Below are 24,530 nucleotides of genomic sequence, written 5' to 3' on the forward strand. Positions count from 1 at the left end.
CAACTCAGATCCAACCCTGTAAAACACCCTTTAGATATTGAGCACTTCTGTTATCTCAAAGGAATGTAATGCTCAAATAATGGACAGTACCTTCAGAGCTCATATGCAGGTATCCATTCTGGACAAAGTTGTCCTCTCAGTCAAAACCAGTCTGGTGACTGTTTTCAACTGCTTAGAGCCCTTTGCCTACATGAAGCAGAATTGACTGGCCATGGCTATTGATATAATTTGATATAGCTGTACTTTAACTGTCTGTGATTGATAATCACGGACAGTCAAAGTACAGCATTTGATATTGATAATGATTGTAGCTTTGTCTACCATTTGCCTGTTTTTGTCTGTTGTCTGAATTAGGCTGGCCATGGTGCCAAGCAGAATTATGATCTGACTGTTGGTGACTGTCCTGTGTATGAGAGTAGCATGGGGAAGGGAATGGAAATTTTGACTGTCAGTGACTGTTACAACGTTAAGGGGGGGTAATACTGTCAGACGATTCCCTGCTGATTTCAGTTATTTCAGTTCACTGTACAGCAAATGTATTTTCTTCCCCACAGCATCTTGATAAACTTGAGACCTGAGCCAAGTATTGCATAGTTGATTGGTATTGATCAAAGCCACATCACCAGTATCGACCCTGGTTTTATAATCTGCTTCTTCCCCTCCCGGGCAGGTGTTGATAAGATAGAGTTCCTACAGTCACATGCAAACCAGGAGATCTACCAGAAGGCCTTTGACATCATCGAGCGTTACTTCAGCTCGGACGACGAGGACAACAAGATGGCCCCCAAGATCGCTGAGAATGCCCAAGTCTTTGAGTTCGCGCCACCACAGGAAAACATCGAAGACCTGCAGTTCTGAAAGACACCTCACATCGCGTGCCGTGGGAGGAGTGGTGTGGAGTTTGACTGCGGGAGTTGTGAGTGTTAACTAAGGGGTTTTTTCCCTTTTGCCGAGGAGGTAACGTGAGTGGATATTGATAATGCTTAAACTTGTCAAGTGACTTTAACAAGATTTACTCTTGGAAGCCATGTTGGTAAACAATATCTGTACAGTTTCCTTTGGTCAGATTAAATACAGTTAAACTCATTCATGGTGGTTCTGTCTACCTTCCAAAAGTCGGCTATTTACCATGAACGACACGTGTTCCCGCGCGATAAACATTTTCTTCAAATGCCTTGATAACTGCTCTATATCTCTGTCCAGACAACACAAGGCGCCGAGTACAGTAGGGCACTTTGTGAACAGAAGTGTTTTCATTTCCTGTCGTGTTCCTGATGGTGTATGGGTGTTTATTGACTTTGGTGATTTCCAGGTTGTCAGAGTTGTTAAGATTTAAAAACAAAATGAATGTTAAATTCAGATCCGAGTATTAAAGTGTTTGCTTACTCTTGGATGCCTTTTGGTAGCGATAGATGTGAACTTCCAAGAAGCAAGGAGTGTTTGCCACCTTGAGTTGATGGCATTGGGGCAAGAGCTAGAAGTGATATGTGGGGCACGAGTTGGAACATGCGTGTCAGTTGGGAATGAGGAGTGCGTGTGTGTGTGTGACACAGAGAGAATAGGCAGGTGACAGTGACAGGTGGAGTGATAGAACAGTGGGTTGACAGTGAGAGTTGAGCGCACTTGTAAGTGGAAAAAAAGTTGAGAGCATCATTACCTTTAATAGACACATGCATAAGTCCTTAAAGATGCTACATCTCCTGACTTCCTTCATTTTGTTACTCTAGTGGCCTTGAATACTCTCACGTCAGACTTCCCACCCATGGATGATCCTCATAAATTGGATCTCCATTTCCATCAGCAAGACATAACGCATCCCCGTATGTGAGAATTTCTTGAACAATTATCAGAAGAAAGCACAGCATACTCACTGCCTACATGAACCAGTCTCTGCCAAAATGTGCAGAAAAGCATCATTCAGTACATTTCTTTGTTAGTGTTTTTGACATTGAAATTCCTTGTGTGAAAAAAATGCAGTTATTTTTTAAAAAATTGTTCAGCGCCTCTAGCCAATTTGACAGGCCATTGGCAGGGTGCTTTCTTGAAATAATTTTGCATAAATGCTGAACAAGTGGCAAGCCTTTTAAGTTGTCATTCTTGTTCAAGCGACATGCAACCCAAGCAGATAATTGTTTCAAATCCAAACGACAATAAAGAAGTCTTGATGGAATTAAGAGTTTGCATTTCAGGTATGTGGGTAATGACTACATTTCAAGTCATGGGATGTTTGTATATTCCAGACAAACACTCACGTAGTTTTGTTGTGTGCGCAGGGTCAATTTTATGATGCTTATGTTTTGCTGATTTTCATACATTGTGAAGAGTCAATCTCTAAAACGGTGAGAGTTTTTTATTAAGATGATTTCATACAAATGCTGCTTCAGGAATCTATCTACAGGTTCATCTAGCATGTGAGTGGGAAGATAGTTTATAAAAAAATCTTGAAAATATATTAAAAAAAAAAATTGAGAAAAACTGAGGTGAAAAGGTTGAGAACAAAGCATTCAAGTGAGCAGAGAAGAGATAACTTACAAAAAAAGAAAAGAAAATGAAAAAAAAGCCGAAAAAGCATTTTAAAAACCAGCCGAAAAAAATTGACGAAATATTAAATACAATTATGAATATTCAACAGTGTGTGATGTGGGGGAGCTGAGTTGAAGGAGTTTTTAATGATGCGGGTCAAACCAGCTATTTTGAGCGATTGTATGTTTTTGTAAGCGTACTGGTAAGTGTGTCATTCCTGTTAAACAGTGTGTTGTGCATTTTATGTAGAGAAAAAAAAAAAGAGATCTGGTCTAAAGATGTACCGATACCTGTAATGAGAATCAGTCGTTTGTGTTGATAACTTAGGGTAACGGCATGTTGTCAAGTGTATGAAGTTTTTTCCCCTGTGGTTTGTTTTGAAGTGACATATAAAGAATATTGCCCTGATGCCACGGTGCGTAAATTGCCCCGGAGCATTGCACACAGAGAGAAATTTTCTGAGGGCTGCATGCCGCCCTGGTTAGTTACATGGCGGATGGTGCACCAGTTGGCTACATGCACTTCACCCACGTGCACATCTTGCCCGATTTATATATTAACTCAGAGAGAGGTACATGTACACTGCCCAGGAGAAGGGCCAAAATATACATGTACACCTGTTGGGTGCATAAAATGTTTTGGTAGGTGTCATTCAGTTGTATATGTGACAGCACATCACCCTGGTGGTGTATTTCTCCACCAATGACAAGCTGTAAGAACCTTGCATGTTGCTGTGCATGAAATGTTTGGCATTGTCTTTGGCTCTTGGCAATGATAAGAATGTACATGTAGAACATACACGGAGATCCCCCGGATGATGGACAGAGTGCTGCGAAGATGTGAAAGTGTAATTTTAAAAAGTGCTGCATGAAATGGTTCGATCATTTTTGCTTGAAGATTTCTTTGTTCCCCTCCTTTTTTGCCTCTTTGATGTAAAGCAGTCCGATGTTTACAGAGTTGCTTGGCAGAACTTTTCTCACTAAATAAATGTTACCCTTTAATTTTCTTGATTGCCTGTTTTTCTCCTTGCATTGCCTGTTTGTCTCCATTTCCAACGTCACACTTTCTGCCAAGCAGCTGCTGAAAATATACCCCCACCAGAAAACACAGAAGCTTGGCTGAATTTGAAGTAAACAAGCAAGATAACTTCCACTGCTTAGAAAGTAAACTAATCATTTTTCAAGGTACATGTACCTCAGTGTTTTTTTGTATTGCTTTGTCTCAAGAGCCATGTCACTTCCAGTTGTTGTATTAGAGACAGTATAACCTGTAATTTTCTGAAAAACTGGAGCCCCTGTTAGTTTGAAAATCCTCTCAAATGTTTTTTCTAAAGTCACCGGTAGTCTTGTGTGGTTCTCAAAGAACTTACATAAGAATAGAGTTCCAACAGTTCTTTTTTTCTGTCGTTCTTAAATCTTCACATAAGTTTAATCACTCTTTTCTTTGATGGTATGATTGATGAACAAAATACGTAATTATTTCTTTCAGCTGTCCCGTTAATTCCATTTCAGTGAGCATGCCACTGAATCTGTTATTTGTTCATGTCACTCATTTCTGTTGTATAGAAACCTACATGTGTGTTTCTCGCCAATCAAAGAAAAGCATTTTCCTCATAGGGTGTGTTTCAGTTTGTTTCAATTGTGGAGTTGAATGTAAATGGTCTGAGCTTACTCAGTGTCATTATTTGGGTGATTTTTGTTCTTTCATGCTACTCAGTTCTGTCCAGTGATTTATCAATACTTTGTTTCGATTGATTGGTCTGATTTTTTTTTTTTGTTGGAAAAAAAATTCAGTTAACTTGACATACTACACCAGATCACGTGCCATCTTTCACATTTGTTTTTGCCACAGCATTGTAGGTAGTGATGTGTATAAAGGAAATCATTCTAAATACATGAGTCTAATTTCCTCAGCCTTGAGGTACCTTTGCAAAAAGAAACAAGATTATAAAGTTATCCTGTCTCCTTAAACTGCCATTTTTGTCTGCCAGAAGAAAGTGGATGTCTAAAACAAGCCTAAGCAATTTTTTGTCTTTAAAGGTACATGTACCTTAAAAAAACTCACTGTAGCTCACTAGAAAAAAAATATGTGCCAAGGGTAGTGCTTTTGGGAGTGAACGGTATCTGGTGAAGTACACCTCTTTTTGGACAGAAACAACAGGACTGCTGTTTGGAATATTTTGTGTCCGATGCATGGATGGCCACTATTGCAGTGTGCAAATGATTTAATGCTCATATACAGAACATGCTCTTTTTACGGGTACCTCAAGGTTTTAGAAGGAATCATGTATTTTGGAATGCCAAAAAAAAGTTTAACTACGAAGACCAGTGACCAGCCCATTAATTTCTTTTTGAAATATAGACTACATACTAGCTCAAGAACATGTTATTCTTGTATTTTTTTGTTCACACAGTAGTCATTCAACTGGTTTGAGTGAATTACCAAAAAGAAAATGAAAGAATCAAGAGTTACAAGAAATTTATTTCCTTGCGGCTGGTCACAACATTCTATGTATGTAGTGTAGAGAATTTAATTAACCGGCTGCATATGCCTAGAATAAATGTTATAAGATATGTGCAAAATGTGTGTACAGACAAAAAAACATGCAAACACATGTTAAAATTATAAAGACATGTCAACAACTTAAAATGTTTGTATACCACTTAATACACATGTTGATTATACATAGTACTTGATATGTGTACATGTACATACTAAATGGTACATTTCACACCATGAAATGACATACTTTTTATTTTTTACAAAAAAAGAAAACGCTTACAAGCCTACATGCATTTAAATATATTGTTACAAAAAATGAGTGCAAGAATTTAAAGAAAAATTGAAATTGTTAAATATATTAAAACATCTGATTGTCACAACATTACAACATCACTGAACATTTTATAAAAGTTTGCAATATTTTGGCACAATGTTCTTCTTTGTTTTTGTACCAGTGACGACATAACATGCCACCTAGCATGACTTGAAATACAGAAGCAAAAAAGTGTGTGTCCTTTTTTTTTTCAGTATTTTTCCATCTGGGCCAGAATACCTTTTTTTTTAACCATTAAGTAAATATAAACACAATCCTATGCAAGTTCCAAGTATCATTTCAGATTTGTTTGTCTAGTTCATCGCAGCTTTGTGTAGAGATAAGTACCAAAAAGTAATAAGATAACAAACTTGTTTGGCTATCCCAGACCACATATTTCTACTACTTACCTCAAAATGATTTCTCATATCGATACATTTCTTCTCCTCAGGAAGCTCTTCAGAGAGATCAATATTTTGTTGCATTCGTGAATTTAAAATGATTCAATCAATTGACTACAGGTGTAACAAGAAATCAGTGTCACTGCCCCTATTAGGGCCAGTCCTCTCAGATCCCTGGCAATCTGCCAGAAAATTTGGCCTAAACAAAAATGCCTGGTCCAATTGGAATGCTTTGGGGATCTGAACATGTAAGTGGAATCAGGGTTCGGCATATCATGTACACAGAAATCTCAGAGTTTTCCCAGAGTTTTCTGTGATAAATTTTCAACAGGATAAATGTTTTGATCGTGTCCAGTAGTACACCTCTTCAGTGATGGACATGAACACAAACAGACTGACCACTTTCTCGTTTGGGCCAAATTCCCTGACTTTCCTTGAGACGTGAGTCATTTTTTCTTAACTTCCCTGACTTTCCCTGACTGGAAAAAGGGAAACTCATTTCCCAGCAGGGCTTCAGGCTGAGGCTAAGCCTCACCTAGGGATTCAGAAATATGGCTTAGGTTTCTGAATGTTACGGCTGTGGCTTGCAATGGCGTTGGGTTTACGGCTAGCCAGTGGCTCGCCTTTGAATCTAGTCCCGCGGACACGTTGCACCCAGTCAATTTTGGACACAGCTCTCTACAGATCCTCACCTTACACAATACTGCTGAAGACATCACTCAAAACAGTCTGTAAAGAACGAGAGGGCGTTTTTGCAGGGTTAAGGTCAAGAATGGCTTGTTTGGTTTTTGTGTTTTTGGCAAAGTTGGCAAATGTTTACAGATGTTTGCAAAATATTTAAAGTCTGTTTTGTAAATTATAATTTAATTCTAGAAAGAAAATCTCATTCAGGCATTAAATTAAAATCTTTCAACTGCAGAATAATTGAATTATTTGTTGAAAAAATGAGTGCCTGTAAAGAATAGTTTGCAAACATCTGTGCAAAAAGTTCTACTTGAATCACTTTTTGTAAAACCAATTTAGACAAAGTCTACAAGTGATAGCTGAAAAGTAAACTTTTCCATTTCTAAAGTGCAATCTAGACTTCTTTTTGGACTTGCTTTCACAAAGACACTTTAGATGAAATTGTGTACCTTTCTTATTTTGATGGATAATTATTGTTTTTCACGTGTATCGTTACAGACAACCTGTGATTACTTGAAAAAAATACAAAAACCTATTGAAAATGGTTTGGTTGCTGTAATTATGCTTGAACGCGCCTCGCACTTAATTTTGGGAAGTGCTTGACACAGTATAAGTGCACCAGATTTGCACTCAAGTAATCGGAATATTACTGCCTTATCGGAATGACTGAATGCAAAACAGCAAGTACGAGTCTTGTTTCACACCAAGTATTAGTTCTCTAACTTGACACAGTTGCAAGGAAATATAAATATTCATTCCATTTTTGGCCTTTTCAGGGTGAAAACAGTAACTGATTTTTTGAAGGAAAACATGTCTTTCTACATTTTTTTCTATCTGTTGGGAGCTTGAAAAAGTACCAGAAATATATTTGTCAGGTAAAGTCAATTGTACTCCGAATTTAGTAATACCTTGCAATTTGATCAACAAAAATTAAGAATTGATGAAATTAGAAGTGTAAACTCAAAATTATCATTATGCAGCTCATTTTCTGATTAAGAGGAGCTGCAATTAAATATAAAGTTTTATTGAAACAAGAAATTACCATAAGATTCAAATATTTTATAGGGTTTTGCTGTTTTTGTGCTTCCATTAAGTAATTGACACATTTTCCCCCATAAGATTCCTTCTGTAGCTTGGGTTATGGAAAGGCAGCTTTTTACTGTGTTGAAAATTAGAAGCAGTTGTAAACAATTCTCACAACCAGTTGTCATTCTTTTGCTTTTTTATGTGTCCTGCCTTGGGTTCCTTAGTCTCTTTATGTCCCTTCAGTTTGTGAACTATTAAGCTGCAAAACCTAATATTTGTGTTTTCATTTATTTCAATCTCTGAAAAAATCCAGATTTGTTTATTTTAGAAACCTTAGAATAATCCAGTATTATAAATGAAAAAACTCGCCATCAATTGTATGATTTATTTATTTTTGCAAAGACCATAGCTGTAATGATATGCAGATGACCTATTTTGGCCCAGAAATTTTTTTTGACAAAATGCAATATTCACACTTTAGAGTTGGGGAATTATGGAAAACATTTCAGATTGTTGTATGGAAATTGACACACACTTCCGTTTTTTTTAAATTTTTACCTACTCATTAAACACATAAAGTTGCAAACATACATGTACGCATTTGACCACTCCACTCATACTTACCTTGCATACACAATACCCATGTATACTTACGTGTATGTTACATACCTAGTGTGGAAATCCCTTTTTGTCTTGCAGTTAAAAACTCGGTAAAAATACTCAATTTTTCTTAAACTGGGAACACGATTTTCATAAAATGTTTCTCTGACTGTTCCTCTTCATTTATTATGATAACCGTAACCCAAAAGGCCTCAAAATTTCCCTCAGGAGAAGGGGAAACGTCCTGTGGATGTGGGTGAGTCCACGGAACATTTTTTTCTTTTCTGTATCCTGTGGACATCTTTTGTTCACAAGTCTACACTGGGTATGTAAGGTTTACGCTGAACTAACATACTGTACATGCACAGTCCTGCTATGCATTTGTGTACAATCGTAACTCCACTTTCCTGTGAAATTCTCTGTTTTGTGTTTAGTTTGCGTTTATATTGTATGTATTTTGCCTGATATTCATTTCAGTTCTGGAGTGATTGTCATGGCTAACAGGAATTTTTTTTTTTTACATGTGGGCTGAAACTTTTTTCAATCACTTTTGACAGGATAAATCTGAATTCAGAATCATCGTGGATCTCAAGTCTGAAAAACTTGTACTAAATTTGCTTTGGGTACTATTCTGCGTAAAATCTTCACTTACATGTGGGTGTTGGACAAGGTGCGGAGATAGCCAGTGGTTATGAAATCTGACTAGTTTTGTGAAGCCACAATTTTGCCAGACACAGAAGTTATATTGAAAGCCAAAAGTTCGTAAGCCTGGATATTGTACACTTATGCATAGTATTGACACAGCTTCCATTTTCTACAAACATGAAATTTGCCACCATTGACACAAATGTTTCCATTACAGTGCTCTCAAAAAAGTTCACATTCAACCACACTCAACTATGAATAGCTATAAAACATTGCACGTTCACATAGTTCAAACACAACATTCATACCCAACACTTTTACCCAACAATCCTCACAGTAACAGACATGAAACAGTCACCCAGAACTTGAAGAAAAGACTTCTACAGAGCGCAAACGCTAACACTGTGTACATGTATATAGCATGATAACTGTTAACTTGTTTAAAGGAATTTAACATATATAGTTACAGTTACCGTGAAAAATGACAGGTTATGTTTACCGGTGCATATGTAAAAGGGGAGATTTGGGCTAACAGGTCTTTAGCAATATTCTGGACTAGAGGTTTACTTCCTCTCACCTCGTATTTCTCCTTTTGCAGATTAGAAAAATGTTGAAGGAAAAATTCTGACATAGCTGCAATTAATGTTACAAATCTCTCAAATGATGTTTGCTGAGGTGGCAGGAATTGGCCCCTTCTTTCCCCAGCCTCAGTTCTCTTTGGGGTCAAGAAATATGCCACCCCAAAAATGGTTGGGGGAGGGGGATTTTATAATACAGAACGAATGAGCCTGTTTGATACCGGTATTTCAAAAAGGCAGTCATTTGAGAACAAAGCATCCATGCAACTTGCCGTTTCCCAAAATGACCTCTGGCAGGTTTCAGTTGGGGCATGTGCTGTTGGAATATCAAACTGGGTAATGAGGGTGTTACTTCGGGTCATTCCCACTAGTATGTCAAGCATTTATGGTTAAGAGGTGATCATTAGGGATGGGGGATTTGTAAATGACCAGGTTGCTAATCCATCAGTTACTTTACTGTCAAGGTTATTCAGCTCATTGTACACTGCACTGCCCAAGTTACCTGGCAGCAAATTGGTCAGGGAGTCATACCATAGAGCTACAAACCTAGCTCTATGGTCATACACATATATGTATATTGCACACGGACTGATGTGCATACTGTAGTTTATTGAATACAGCAACTATATGCTCATAACACTCCGACTAGGCTATGCAGGGGCATGGCAGTTATTTTCATGTACATGTAATTCACAGTCCAGAAACATGGTGATACATGTATTTCTCAGCTAAAACTGATTTTGTGGACTTCAAGTTATCATCTGTGAAAGGATTTGTAACATTAATTTCAGTGGTGATATCTTTAAAAGCAGAAATGAGAATGAACAGTCCTGTCAAATGTCTTTAGTCTATTTTCAAATTTCTGGTTAATGTATAACTGGTGGGTTACTGCATGTTTATTGAAGGCATGTTGTTTGATCAGTTAGGTCCAGTTAAAATAAACATTCAAGACTCCAAAACGCTTACTTTCTTGAAATTTTTCAAAGAATTTATTATATATATTCAAATTTTGATAAACAGTATAATTTCCAGAAATGATGTTTTATTGATCACAAAAATCTAAGAAATTGTGGTTTTTAACGCACCATTTCATACAAAATTTTAAGGGGCGTCACATCGGGATACTTGAATCTTATTGTCAAGTGATATAAAAAGATCAATAAAATCCATTCGGTTACAGAAATTTAAATATGTGTTGAGTCAGTTTTTAGTTGTAGTTCATCTACCGGTACTGTATTATTTATTCTATTCCCCTTACCCCAGGGCTGTCTTATCCTCACAGTAATGGCCATCAGTGAAGCACAGATTCACCCCTGTGGAAGCACTAAAAAACAATAGAGGGATCCCAATACGACGCTTTTAGCGTCAATCTGCGCACTTCCGCATTTGAAAACGAGGCTGTATGTGTCAGCTTCAATTCTTAATACGATCAAACGACTGAAAGTAAGGAGTCAAGACGCAAAATACATAACGGTATGTTAAATTCCGACTTTTCAGGCTGCAAACTTTTGTGGAAGAGTCTTTCAGGATGACTCGACACGTAAAATCAAAAGAAAAAATAACGACAATTGACCGCGAATTAACGTACCTGTGGTGGCCCTGCATCTTGTACAGTGGGCGTGGTTTAAAATGAAGTGGCGTCACACTTACGAACCGGATACTCCATGTACTGTGTGGACTCTGCGGGCGCGCCCGACGAAGTTCAACACAGAGAGCCTCGGTTTCGATGCAAATATGCACAGACGGCGCTAATATGAAATCCCTCTATTACTTGCTCTGAAAAAAAAAAGGACCCAGATTCCCGATGGGAGTCTTGAACATAGCTTAATGATGAATCAGAGCATTGTAAGGGGTTTGGGGCTCACCATAGGGTAGACTGAAAACATGCTGCATTCCCTCTCTAGGAGGTTGAAAATGAAATCATTTTTTGGAGGGCTACTGAAAACTCATCGGCTATAGAATGTTGTACACTGCAGTGTAAAATCAATAGGAGAGGTCGCAATTTCATAATGCCCTTTATCTGGAAGGAAAGTTGTCTGTTGTCCAAGGAGGTGTGACTGGCTAGCTTCTGTGGCAGGCCAATAGCAGATCAGTGACTAGTCATACAACACCCAACAGATCGAGTGTGCCCTTTAGGTCACATGACTTACAGTGGGTATCAAACATCAGCAAACATAGTGTCTTCCAATAGCACAGTGTGTACAAGTATCATTTACCAAAAGTAAAGCAGATGGTCAGTACAGTACTCCGCATCCGACTGATGTTCTGAGCACTATACCAAAAATCGGCTGTATTTTTGGTAAACAACACTTAGGACACACTTAGCTATGGAACTACACCATGTTCGTTGATGTTTGATACCCATCAGTGTCTCAACATGTTTTCTATTGGGTTAAATAAACCCAAAAACTGAAGCCTGATGCCGCATTGGAGATGAAGCCCAGATTTAGAAAACACACCCTGAAACCAATGGCTTATTTGCCTGGCACATAAATCACTTAAGCTTCATTATTTACAACACTGAGGGTGTACGGGAAACCAATCCCACACATACATGTGCATTGCGCAAGTTCAGCTGCAAGCTAAAATTAAAGTACAATGAGCCACCCTCCTCCTGCACAAAACCTCCCTACTTTAATGCATGTAGATGCTTCTGCAGACAAAAACATTTTCTCAGCACACTGGAATGCCTGCACCGGAACAGTTGGCTCAGTTTGGCAGTACAATCTACTGGTTACCATGCTAGCAAACATGATCTAGTTGGTCTGTTCAAAAACAGTTGGACAGCCATCATCTAGACCTGGCATTTGATGAAAGCTAGTCCTTCATTGCATTTGAATCCTACTATCTCATAATATTGCTACACACACCTCTGGTGGAAAGTGTCATGTCGGCAAAAATGAATCTGATGAGATAGTGCTCACACCTTTAATAGCTTAACTATTTTTAAAAAGACAACGTAGATGAGTCAGCACAATGCAGTGCACAATCGGTCACACTTTTCACTTTCAGCTGCTTGCAACAACAGAAGTACGCAAGCAAACTCTTCTAAAGAGTCTCGTTTATTTCTGGGCATCTTCCGCAGCAGCCGTCCGGCTGTACATCTCCCGGTGTCGCTTCATGTTCATCCCCGATACGCTTTCGCCCTTCTTAGCCCGAGACCGGCCCATGATGATCATAGAGATAGCTGCCAGGAGCGTGGCCGCACCCATGCCCAGGTTGATGTAGATGCGGAATTTGGTCTTAGAGCTCATAAGGGCAGCCTCACTGTATTAAAGCAAACACAGGAAAAAAGTCAGTGGAGTCCTATAGGCACATACAGTAGAAGGTACATGTAATGTACGTACATTACACGTACATGTATTTCTAATTCTAACAACAGCCACAAGTCAGCAGATTGTATTTGATTCAAGCATCCTGATGATGCAAGCAGGTCATTCTATAAATTAGGGGTCCCATTTTTTCCATGTCCTTGTCACATCTGACATATGATTTTGCAAGTTCAAAACTCACTCTCTAATTTCCAAGAGTGAGAATTGATGCAAATTACCTTCCAAACAAATAGAAACAGTTTGAAATCAATTTCAGTGATATTTTCTTGTCCAAATTACACAGGTCAGGTGTATCAGGGACATAAAAGACCAATCATGTTGGAATCAAACGGAGCTTTGATGTGCTGTTGCTGGATTCTCTGCCTTTGATAGGAGCCCTACATGTAGCCCAACTAAGTAAGGAGTTAGGATAACAAGTTAGAATATCATATGGTATAGCATCTCACATCCAAAGTCTGAGGCTAATCGGGCCTTGGGATACACATACCGGTACACACAACGTATAGCTCCAATGTTAAATCTGCTTGTGTGTAAAATTATATTGAAATGGGAGGAGTTACATGTAGTGCTGTGAGGGTCCAGTACACATGTAGACTTGTACATAAAATCTGTCAACTGTTGAATGCTGTTACAGTGAACAGGGCATAGACAGAACCCTGGGTGGAGGACGGTGACAAGGTTTATTAGAACTGTTCTAAAATTAGCTGACACAGTGAAATACCTTAACATTTGGGTCAACTGGACAGGCCGCAACATCAATTTTTTTTAACCTACTTGTCCATCGAGCAAGTAGCATTGAAAAATTACTTGCCCAAGGTAAGATTTTACTTGCCCTAACCTGGTTTAGTTGCTCATTGCTTCCTGGGACAGTAAGTCCCTTCTTCACCACAATACGACATGAATACATGTACATGTATTTTACAGTTTATTCATGTACGCATTTTCCCTTGAGTGGAAAGGTGCCCATCTACATTTGTAAATGTACAGCGTGCTTAATGCGTGCAAGTTTGTGCAAACAAGTACGTAACAATGCAAAAAATTATTGTACACCACCTACTGTACTAGAAGCTGTTACATTTTACCACTTTTTATAAGCTTTTGTGAAGAGGAAAAAACAAAATCAAAGGTAAATTTGCTGACTGTTATTCTTGGCCACGAAAAACAGACGCTCTTATTTCAAGAAAAAAGTACCTGTCCATCGGGCAAATTGTTCTTAATTTTTTTGCCCAAAAGAAATTGCTTTTCCCAGGCAATCGGACAACCATTAATGTTGAGGCCTGCGAGTGCTTTTGTACTGGACTTTTCTGAGAAGTAATTGCTGGGACTGAATCTTTAAAAAGTTCTTCTGCACTCTTACGAGACTAGTTCAGGCACTTCATCCACCGTCTTGTACTTTCCCGTCCACACAAATATTTTTCGTTCTATGTTGGTTGGTGCTCTGGCACGTACGGTTGCACTCTCGGACGAAGTTGAACTTTCTGGTAAGAACATACAATTCCATTTTATACATTATCGAACAAACCACATCAGGAAACCAACTAGGCGCTTACAAGTTCATGATGTTAATTATCAACATGATCAAGATGAACAAAGAAATGGAATGGAGCGGGAACCTGTGACCTCCAGAACACCATACCAGCACTCTACTTCCAGACATGCCAGAACTGTAAGGTTTATACAAACACATTTAGGATTTCCACAAAAAAACATGTGATAGGCCTAAGTGAACGGCGGTAGAGTGCCGGCTCTACATGGTCTATCTGCCTTGACTTTTGAGTACTAGGGCCTACTACTAGAAGTACCCCCCCCTCAATCAAATGAAAAAAGGTGTGTAGTTGGTGGGAAATTTTCGTTTTGTTGGCACCTGCAGCACAACATGAACATGGCACAACGTTTCTAAAACTTACCAGTCCCTGTTCTCGAGGTCTGGGGCTCTTGTATTTTTTCGACTTCTTTTCCGGTAGCATACGCTCGAAAAGCTGCAAAAGAACTCAATAGGCCTACTCGTGAACCGCTCAAGTCATGCATGTTGCCTAACCATGCTAACTGGCCTACGTGTACGTGCGGTACCGAGCGAGCTCGAGTAGACACACAATTGTTTGGGCAAGCAAACTTTGCCGTCGTGAAATATCTCGAAGAAACCCTTAACACGGGAATCGCAACCAGTCTCGATGAAGTGAACATTTTAGTCTTGTAGTAAATTCACCAGTGATCAAAATCAGACGGACCAACGTGGTAAATTCCTCCTAAATAAAGAAATAAGAGGGGCTTCACCCAACCCAGACATCTGCCAGATACTTCAAATTGACCTTTGGATCGTGTGCAGTGAGGTCACAGGTTGTCTACGTATATAGCTTCTAACAGGGCCTGTGAATGGCTGAAATGCAAAGGGCTTGTACATCTAAGCCAATCAATATACATGAATGTGTTTAGTGTGAACCACTACAAGCATTGAAATATTAGTTATTACTCCCCGTCAGATGTTTGGACACAGTTTCAAAGTTAGGGACCTTCCCACTTGCCGGGTTGGATATGCCTAGCCCAGCTAGGCGTACTGTACTACTAGTACTAGGCCTAAGTAACGTCAATGTTCAGTAGGCCAATGGAGCGCAAGGAGTCGAGTCATTTGTGGAGCTTGAGAAAAGCGCGAAAGTCTTTGCGGTAATAATTAATAAAACATAGGCCTAGGCCTGATAATGAAGATCTGTCTGCAGTCATGGCAGTAAAGGCCCCATACTTCCTTCCTCCGTGGTTATACTGCAGACTGTAAAGTCATGCATTGTAAAGTTAAATTTAATAAGTAATGTTACAAATCTACAAGCATTGCTTTCATTGGGTACCCTTCTACACTTAGTACAGCATCCTTTCTAACATGTCTAAAGTATATTGTAGTATCATTCAATCATATTTATATATTTATTAAAAGTTTTATTACCGTGTGTGATTATTATGCTGTAGAAAATGAAATAAATCTTGAAAGTTGAGACTCGGTGTCATGACTGTGTTCTCAATTCCTCCATTGTCGGGCGATAGTACTAACGTTAGTAGGCCTAATATTACTAGATGTGCAATGTCCAAATGTTTAAAATGGCGATTTGTTGAGTCCAAGTTACTCGGACTAGGACTGTCCCAATTTAATTAAGCTAATTTAAGCCTCCTTTAATACAAACATGACAAAGGTCATAAATAGCCCTGAAGTTGACAAATATGTACATGATGTAGGCCTACATGATGTGGGATGTACATGTATATTGTTCATGCATGCCATGGCCGAATGGTAAGTGATAATGTTTCTTTACTCATACATAGTCTTGATCAGATACTTGTCCGTGGTCTAGGTGATTGGGCAGCAAATAATTGATTTTGATGGTGATATTCTTTAGCCTTCGGTTTTTTGCATGCATTCTCATAGAAGGGATGACATCACTAAGTCTTGATTCTTCTCGCTGATTAGTCCATCGGTGGCTGTTCCATATTTCACACTTGGGACTCAAAGGGGTGAAAATAATGTCGTCTATGGGGAAAATCTGAATCATTGACCAAATGCTTAACCTTTACTCCAAATATGCCTGAAATTTCTCTGTTTATGCGCTATGAATGTCTCCCACGCTCTATCGAAAAGATTTCAGTTGTTTATATCACTTTGTACATGTAGGAAGAAATGAGAGAAACATACAAACCCCTGTACTAAGTGAAGGGAAAGTTGCCCCCTTGCCCAGATATGAGTGCGATAAATGGAACAACCTCCGACTGAACTTACTGTTTTGTGAGATCTGATGAATTGTTTGGTTCCATGATCATATTATCATTGAGAATTTGTATTGATGAGATGGTGTTCAGACCCAGTGCAATTTTAAACTGTAAAAGGATGATTTTGTGACTTTCTGGGTAGGGGGAAAATTAAATATATCAATTTAGACAAGGCTAATAGGCCTGGGTTGGTATGGTACATGTTCCTGAATTCTTGTCAGTGTCACACTGGTTACATTTCACTGTTAATTTCTAGCACAGATGTGCTTGCTTACTTCTCATTTGAATTCTGATTGCCATGATGTCTCTTGTCCAGATCGAGCAACAATGTCTACTGTGCAGCACTTTAACTGTTGCATATGCGGCCAGGAGAGTCTGACCGAGGCTGACCTCCAAACCCACATGCTGCTGGACCATGAAGAGAGTGCGGGCAGCTGCCCCATGTGCGACCTCCGACATCTGACCCTGGAGGAGTTGAATGTGCACGTGAACACAGCACATTCTGCAGTGTTGAGCCCGGGTAAAACGGGACAGGATCATTCAAGATCATTTACTGGGATGAAGGCTCCCGGTCCGTTGAACCATTGTCGAATTTCTTACGGGCAAGAATTATTGGAAAATGACTGCAATCTTGATGTCAGTAAAGAAGGATGTGCGAACTCGGAAGGAGAACAGCAGTATGAATCCTCCTTCACAAATGCTGTTGGAGCAGGCCAAGCGGTTGACAGAAGTGAGAAGATTGGAGGAACTGGCTCAGAACCAGCAAAGACCTCACCAGACTATTCTACCAGAAACAAGGGAATCAGAAAGAAATCAAGACCCTGTGCGTGCAGCTTTAATGCTGGAAGACCAGGTTCTGGTCACCCTGACAACTCAGAGACCTTGCAATCAAACGGTAAATACAGCATAAATGGCTATGCAGATCCAAGCTGCAGCGACCCCTCAGGAAAGCCAGACAGTGTGGGCGACATTAAAGCCCCCGGCCAGGGACAAACATCCGTGCTTGTAGAGCGGAAAAGAACTAGAAGCAAGGCCCAGTTGAACTCTCCAAGTGCCAGCAACAGTGCGGTTGTTGTCAGTTGTCCGGCTGATGATTCCTCGGACAAGTTATCTTTGTCCTCCTTGACAGCAACTGCAAGTCCTCTCAAGAAAATTTTACGATTATTTAGTCCAAGTAAAGGTAACACATGTGAACTTGCAGGAAAAAAAGTAATTCAAGACACCGGGGAGGAGAAAGGGAGGAGGGAAGCTGATCTGAGTATGAATCCAGGTCAAGATGGCAATACATCTGTTCCAGAGTGCCCCTTCTGTGATGCCACAGGTCTTGACTCAGAGGCCATGTTGCGTCACGTTGAACGAGAACACAGTGATGCTTTAGCAAGTCCCCACTCAACGACAAAAGCAGCTGGGGACAAGAACCAGTGGAACACCTCCATGATCCAGAAGGCTGCAGACCTAAAGCCCACACTCTTGAGCCTCAGCAGGCAGGCCCACAACCTGGAGATGGCGATCACGTGCCCCATATGTGGTCTGGGCAGTTATGACCCAGACTTCCTGACTGTGCACATAAACACAGTGCACAAGTTGCTGGATGAAGAAGACCGAGCAGCAGCGGTGCTCACCGTGCCCTCATCAGTCCCTCAGGACGAGGCCGGCCCCAGCACAAGTGCAAATTCACATTCCGAGCGCTCAGTATGCCCTGTTTGTGGGATGAGCGGTTTGAACCCAAAGCTCCTGAACGACCACGTGGAAAATCACTTTGAGGTCGGAGGTCAGGATTCTTTCTCAGGTGACCGACAACTTGCCAGACAGCTAGCTGAACAGGAACGACAGCTACAAGAACGACGGCAAAGAGAAACATTCAAACAGCTTCAGGTACATGTATATGTATTAGCTTCCCCAATCAGAGTTATTACAACACAATCACTGCTCTATGTATGTCTACATTTAAATACTGAGGCCTTATGCAAGTTTTTATTTTTTTACAAAACTTGAAATGTAATTACATTTATACATTTTGTCTGCTTTTTCAAAAAGTTGTCCATCAGTGTCATGAGCAGGTCATTACACTTTTCTGTTAATTTGCCTTGTTCTCAGCTACATGTAACTCCAGCAAACAACCCAATTTCATCCCACTTCTGTTTTTGTTATCTTGAATCTCATACCTTAAAAAAGGCGAAGTACGGCATGGATGAAGTTGGGAGTTACAAGCAACAGTCTGAGAAAGACTTGGAGACAGCCGTAGTCCGGGGCCAAATCACCGTCACCGATTACAACCAACGTAAGACAAGCCTTCAACGATCCCTGGCAGTGGGTGTCGACGACGGAAAGTCTCGTACCTCTGGTGAGTTCGACCGTCGGACCTTTGCAAGGATACTGGGTCATTGGAATGTTAATCCCACACCTTCTTTTCTGTCTCCTTGTTCACACTGCTCTGAAGATTACCTACATACTGTAGGTAGAAGTTGCTGATGGATATGGCAATATTTCCTCATTCGTTTTGGTCAGGTTTGTCTGCAGTTTGTCCCTGCAGATGAAGCTGTTTCAATGTCAACCACAGAACCCATCAGGAATAGTGTAATGATGTCAGATACATTGTACATCCATTTTCATCCACTTTAAATAGCACTTTCCAGTGTTTTACAACCGGTCAAATACATCTGAGATTCCCATTATGTCACACTGTTATGTCATTAATTGTACTAAATATGTTGATATAGCCAATAATATCCATGATTCATTAAGGATGCTGGTGATGTCTCTTACACAAAACAAGAGACTGGAAAAAGAGCAAAACACAACTTGGATTTAAATCCAATGTAAAACGATTCCTTTAATACCTTCCAATTTAGGCTTGGTTCAGAAGATGGTGACATACTACACAGAAAAGACGATTCCAGGGTTGAGCTACGCCAAACTGTGCTGCGATGCAGACCACTACTCATCCTCGTACGGTGACAAGGGATGGGGCTGCGGCTATCGCAACCTGCAGATGCTGCTCTCATCTCTGGTTCACATTGACGATTACCGGCAGGTTCTCTTCAGTGGTAATTGCCCATTGTCACCCTGCAGTACATGTAGTGTTAATCAGACAGTGCAGTATGCACTCGCTGTGATACAAAAGTGGCATCCTGTTTGCGTGTAGGCAACAGAGGGCGGTAAACCTGTCCAGTAGAAAAACCTCTCAATGAGAAGCCACATCTGATTCTTCTGTCAATAGATGTGGCTCTTTGAAGGTTGTTGATACATGGATGCATGCTTACATTTGACATAGTAATAATTTTCAATTGTTCACAAGGGCACAGCCTAGGTGAAGAGTGACTGTGAAATGATTCTGTATCTTTTCAGTAACCCAATTTACATTTTGGGGGTCAATTCTGATATTTCCTCAAAATGTGTTGATCCTGTCCTCTGCCCTTCCAGGAAGGAATGCCATCCCGTCCATCTCCAAGCTCCAGCAGCTCATCGAGTCAGCCTGGGCCAAGGGCTTCGACCTCCAGGGACAGGAGCAGCTGGGGGGCTGCTTGGTCAACTCCCGGAAGTGGATCGGCGCCACAGAAATCGCGGCTGTGCTGTCCTCCCTCCGGGCCAAGTGTCGCTTGGTGGACTTCCACCGGCCGACGGGAGCCGGGGGCACCCATCCGGCTATGTTCGAGTGGGTGCGGGACTATTTTGGCAAGCCTAGGTCCAGTACCCTGAAGCTACGAGTGCTCGGGGGTCATGGTCCCAGAGGAGAGACCATACAGACAAGGAAAACACCATTGTACCTACAACACGAAGGTAAGGTTTGCATGGTGGACGTTGCAATGAGATACAGGGCCCAATTTCATGGTGCTGCTTACCACAAATGAAAAATTGGCACTTACCGCAGCATAATATTCTGCATTTAGGCTGAAAGTATTTTACAGGTTAGCGAGGAATTTTGGCTTATGCGCGCATGCATACATCCTATAACTAAGGATTCTGTGCTGAAAGGGTTAGTGCAGAATGGACATCGTAAGCGCGGAATTCTGTGGTAAGCACCGCCACGAAATTGGGCCCAGATCTCAGACAATGCCATCCGATCATCTGCTTTGATGTTTCATCATCGCTTTCTTTGATAATTTTTTTCATAGGGCACAGCAGGACTGTTGTTGGTTGTGAGGTTCACAAAGATGGCTCCATAAGGCTCCTGCTCTTTGACCCCAGCTACCAGGTCAGTGATATGCAAGGACTAGGGTTGGCTAAGCTGGATGAATATGCCATGCGGCCAGTCAGGAAGAGCCTTGCCCAGATGAAATCCAAACAGTACCAGATTGTGAGTGTTGATAGGCTGATGACATCCGATCAAGAATATGAGGTGAGTTGCTTCTTTTAAAGCAATTGACTGGTGACAGACTGCTTCTTTAATGGTTTGAATAAGGCAATTTCATTGGCTCATTTGTGCTATTTATTTGTGAAAATAAAAATGCAGTGTGTTTTAAAACAAGGAAACCATGATTAACTTCTTCATTTTTTGGACATGGCTAGATATTTTGGAGATTGGCAACCACCATTTATTAACTAATGGTGTCCTCTTTCTTATGACACCAAGAAATCTAATTTACTGTCACAGATGACTGAATATGAAGTAGTTCAGTCAACCATGTCAGAACTGGTCTTGCACCAGTCAAGTAAATTGGATTTGTAAGTCGAAATCACAAAACTGCTGCAAACTGCTTGCTGACTACAATGATCTGAAATACAAATCTCAAAATATGGAGGGCCTGACGTTTCCATCCTAGCAGAATCTTTCTCAAATCTTTTTATTGTTGGTTAACTTTCCATGATGCTATGTACTACTTTCTTGTATTGTTATTTTTTTAATTTACCTGAAATCAAATGTGAAGATGGCTTGAATCAATTTCAAACATGTTGTTCTCCCTTCCAGCAAAGTAAAATTCTGCAGTCTGAGAGAAAGCCGTGATTGCAAAGCGTTCAGAAGTCATGAGTGATATCCCTACACACATTACGAAGAGTAATTATATTATTTTTAGTATCAACCTTTACTCATCGAATAAAGGGTATTTAACTGGTGTCTAAATGTTTACAACCTTTACCCCAATCTTGAATCCTCCAATTTCAACAAATTTTTAATCACCCTAAGGGTAAAGGGTGATTAAAAATGTGTAGAAATGGGATGATTCAAGATTGTTAGGATTTTTTCAGGGCCCCAAGCAGTAACAGTTTCCTAGACACATGTTTTTGTGTTATTTGATACTATTCCTCAGTGTATGAAAACAATTTGATGTCCTTTTGGAGTTAAGTGTAGAAAGCATTGTTTTTGACATTTTTCAACTTTTCCATGCCCCAGGACAACAGGCAGCACTGTTGCTGTGACACTGTTTAGTTCATGAGTATTTCTGTTCAAACTGTGAAGCACATTTGAGAGAGGGTTGTTCGGTTCGGTGTCTCATTATGGTATACCCAAACAAAAGTGAATCTCCAGTGAAACTGAAAATTGAGAACAGCAAAATACCAAACAATTCCAGTACATGCAGTTCTTTCGTGCACAGATCAAGGCAACAGTGAGGTTTCACCGTGGATAGGCATCATGGATCTACTCATTAACATGGAAATTTACATTGTATAACATAAAAAGTGAAAAAAGAACCACCAAATTGTTATCATTTTAAAATGATATCCTTTGGTCAGGGTAATGGTTTAAATATACATGTACAAACAGCAGAGTTTTTACAGGAATTTGCCCATGAAAAGTGATGATTTGCTTGAACTTTAGTAATATACATTGACTGTGAAGAATGCCTTCCTTCATTTTGATAAAGCCACTTTAGCTGATATCCCTGTGCGTTTTTAAGGGCATAAATAAACTAGACATGACAGTATCTGGAGTCTGATTCACTTGTTTAGTGTCCATTCACCAGGGCTGAGATTTGTCAGGATTTTCCCTGACTTCAGGATTTTTCAGATAGTCTGTCTTACAATTTGGTAAAACCTGAGTTTGCCGCTGTAATGCTTTTGTCTATAACAGCTGATATAGAACAGAAGAAATAGATATTTTAAGGGGTGACTTGAGGCAAACACAAAATGTACATGTATACAGAGACCTTATGCTGGTGAGGGCTCTCATACCCCCCCGTGATTATTATTTCGTGGATTTTACTCCCCGATCTTAACCCTGATACACAGTTTCCTGTGTGTGCTTTGTGGAAATTTTGCATCCAGTATTATTTTGAGATCATGTGAAGTGAGCATTGTCAAATATGTCTTATTTGTACCCAATAGAAAGCATTATAATTTGAACTAGAAAAAATGGGAACAAATTCAGAAAATATGTTTTAAAAAATGTACAAATATCTTCACTGAAGGACCCGTTTTAATCCCGTCTTGTCAACAGGGGGCTTTATATTTTGAAAGAGCCGATTCGCCATATCCATGATTTGTTGCACACGTGGGTGATAAGGTTTACTTTGCGTAATTCTAGTTTGTGTTTTTGTTTTAATTGGAAACATTGTCATTGAAGCAAACACTGAAATTCTGGACCACAACTGCTTGTTCACTTATTTAATTCATTTAAAGAGAACTACCTTTCTGGTACATTTTGTACAATATAGCCGTGATCAACTTAATTACGTGACTTGCCCTTTGGAATATTTGCTTGTTTCGTGGGTGAAGGAGATAAACTTTAATTGGCTTTTTTAATAACTCTCTTTTTTTCCCACGAGGCCGAGCGGGTCATTTGCAGTTATATCAGTCTATGCCAGCACGGCTGTCGTGGGTGAGTGTGAGTAGGAAAACTGGTCCGATCGTGATTCATGTACATGTACATTCACTACACAATTTCCTACAGGCTCATTTTGTTTATATTTATTGGATTACGAGCATGGTATGAATTTCGCAGTATTGGAGAGCAGAATGAACATACATACATACATGTATTTTTCTGAATGGCCTTTCAAAATTCGTCCGACAATATTCGTTGAATGTCCCACACTCACTGCTACATGTAAATATTTTTCCATGCTGGCCCTTCCAGATCTATATGATCAAAGTTGTGGACTCGAGTCACTTGACTTGGATTCGAGTTGAACTCGAGTCGCTATTTTTGTGACTCGTGACTTGATTTGTAACTATCAGTTTTTGACTTGTTTCTTGACTTTGACTTAAACATTATGATCTGTTACCAACGCAAATCAGAAAACAACCCAATCGAACCCTTTAAATTAGGCCTGTCAACTTCCGCCTGGCGTTCTTATTGTGTGTAAGACTTCGATCGGCTCGTGACTTCTACTTCGGTCTTGTCTGCCCAAGACCTAGTCTGAATCACTAGCTGAGGTTTGAAATCACACATCGCACGACTTTGACTCGTACTTGGACAAAAAGACTTCCGACTTAAGTTGCTTTTGTTTGGACCGAATTGACTCGTGACTTGACTTTGCCTGTGATCAAATGACTTGTGACTTGGCTTAGAGTAGACTTGCAAAAATTAATTTGTGACTTGACTTCGACTTGAAAAATTGACTTACCATCACCTCTGGTTATGCATCTTACATAAGCCCCCCCCCTCAAAAAAAGAAGAAAACTCTGCAACTCCTTGTAAAAGTCAGAAAAATATTTGGCCACGATGAGCAGAGGAGTAGATGAACTGGTCCTCGTCCCTGTGGCCTTGGCGGCAAGACGACTTGTGAGCGGGCCATGGAAAACGTACAGGGGTGCAATTTTGATAGATTTCTCTAAAGCATTCTGTGTTTGTTCATTTGTTTCTTCAGGAAATCCCATTAAATCGTTTTTGATATTAGTTTCTAATCTCAGCAGGATTTTTAGTGCTTTGCAAAATGACAACAATTGTGCTCTTTCCAGTGTACACGAGATTGCCGTAGCTAAGTCGATCTCATTTCGTGCTGTTTTATAGCAAAACGACTGAATGGGATTTTCTGAAGAAAAAAGTGAATAAAGCCAGAAAACCTGAGATAGACATGATCAAAATCGCATCCCTGTGCGTTTTCAGTGGCCCCTCACACTTTTTGCCGCCAGGGCCATTTATGCGCACTATGTGTGCAAATTGTGGAGTGGCGTATTAGCATAATGGAGATCAAAGCGTTTTCACTAATTAATTCATAATTTTGCACGCATGCGCATGGTCCATTGCAAAATGTACAGGAGTGCGAGTTTGATGATCATTTTCTGTCAGGTTTTC

The 24,530-nt window shown here is 40.0% G+C and overlaps 3 protein-coding genes across 5 annotated transcripts in view; 2 read left to right on the plus strand and 1 right to left on the minus strand.

The window, feature by feature from the left end:
• Positions 1-10,461, plus strand: part of LOC110988429 (importin subunit alpha-7-like) — a 27,445-nt gene extending 16,984 nt beyond the window's left edge. For both annotated transcript variants that reach the window (XM_022251908.2, XM_022251909.2), the window contains one exon: positions 671-10,461. In XM_022251908.2, coding sequence (XP_022107600.1) covers positions 671-858 — 188 coding nt within the window. In that variant the 3' untranslated portion in view covers positions 859-10,461. The remainder of the gene's footprint in view (positions 1-670) is intronic.
• Positions 7,768-14,928, minus strand: LOC110988449 (uncharacterized). 2 transcript variants are annotated; one of them, XM_022251945.2, is made up of 3 exons: positions 14,512-14,925; positions 13,962-14,082; positions 7,768-12,539 (listed from the first exon to the last, which is right to left on the minus strand). In XM_022251945.2, exons 1-3 carry the CDS (start codon positions 14,786-14,788, stop codon positions 12,335-12,337), a joined length of 603 nt encoding a protein of 200 aa, XP_022107637.2. In that variant the 5' UTR covers positions 14,789-14,925; the 3' UTR covers positions 7,768-12,334. The 2 variants fall into 2 exon arrangements, with proteins under 2 accessions (XP_022107637.2, XP_087003114.1); XM_087146988.1 differs by lacking the exon at positions 13,962-14,082 and having other exon boundaries at positions 14,512-14,928.
• A 116-nt stretch (positions 14,929-15,044) lies between these two features.
• zup1 (zinc finger containing ubiquitin peptidase 1) lies at positions 15,045-22,218 on the plus strand. The gene is made up of 7 exons (XM_022251928.2): positions 15,045-15,265; positions 16,671-18,229; positions 18,530-18,698; positions 19,207-19,401; positions 19,778-20,134; positions 20,470-20,693; positions 21,264-22,218. Exons 2-7 carry the CDS (start codon positions 16,682-16,684, stop codon positions 21,297-21,299), a joined length of 2,529 nt encoding a protein of 842 aa, XP_022107620.2. The 5' UTR covers positions 15,045-15,265; positions 16,671-16,681; the 3' UTR covers positions 21,300-22,218.
• Positions 22,219-24,530: the final 2,312 nt, after the last annotated feature.

This window comes from Acanthaster planci, linkage group LG15 (genome assembly GCF_054643075.1).
Source record: "Acanthaster planci isolate LZ-2023a linkage group LG15, COTS_SCS, whole genome shotgun sequence".
Lineage (NCBI taxonomy): Eukaryota > Metazoa > Echinodermata > Asteroidea > Valvatida > Acanthasteridae > Acanthaster > Acanthaster planci.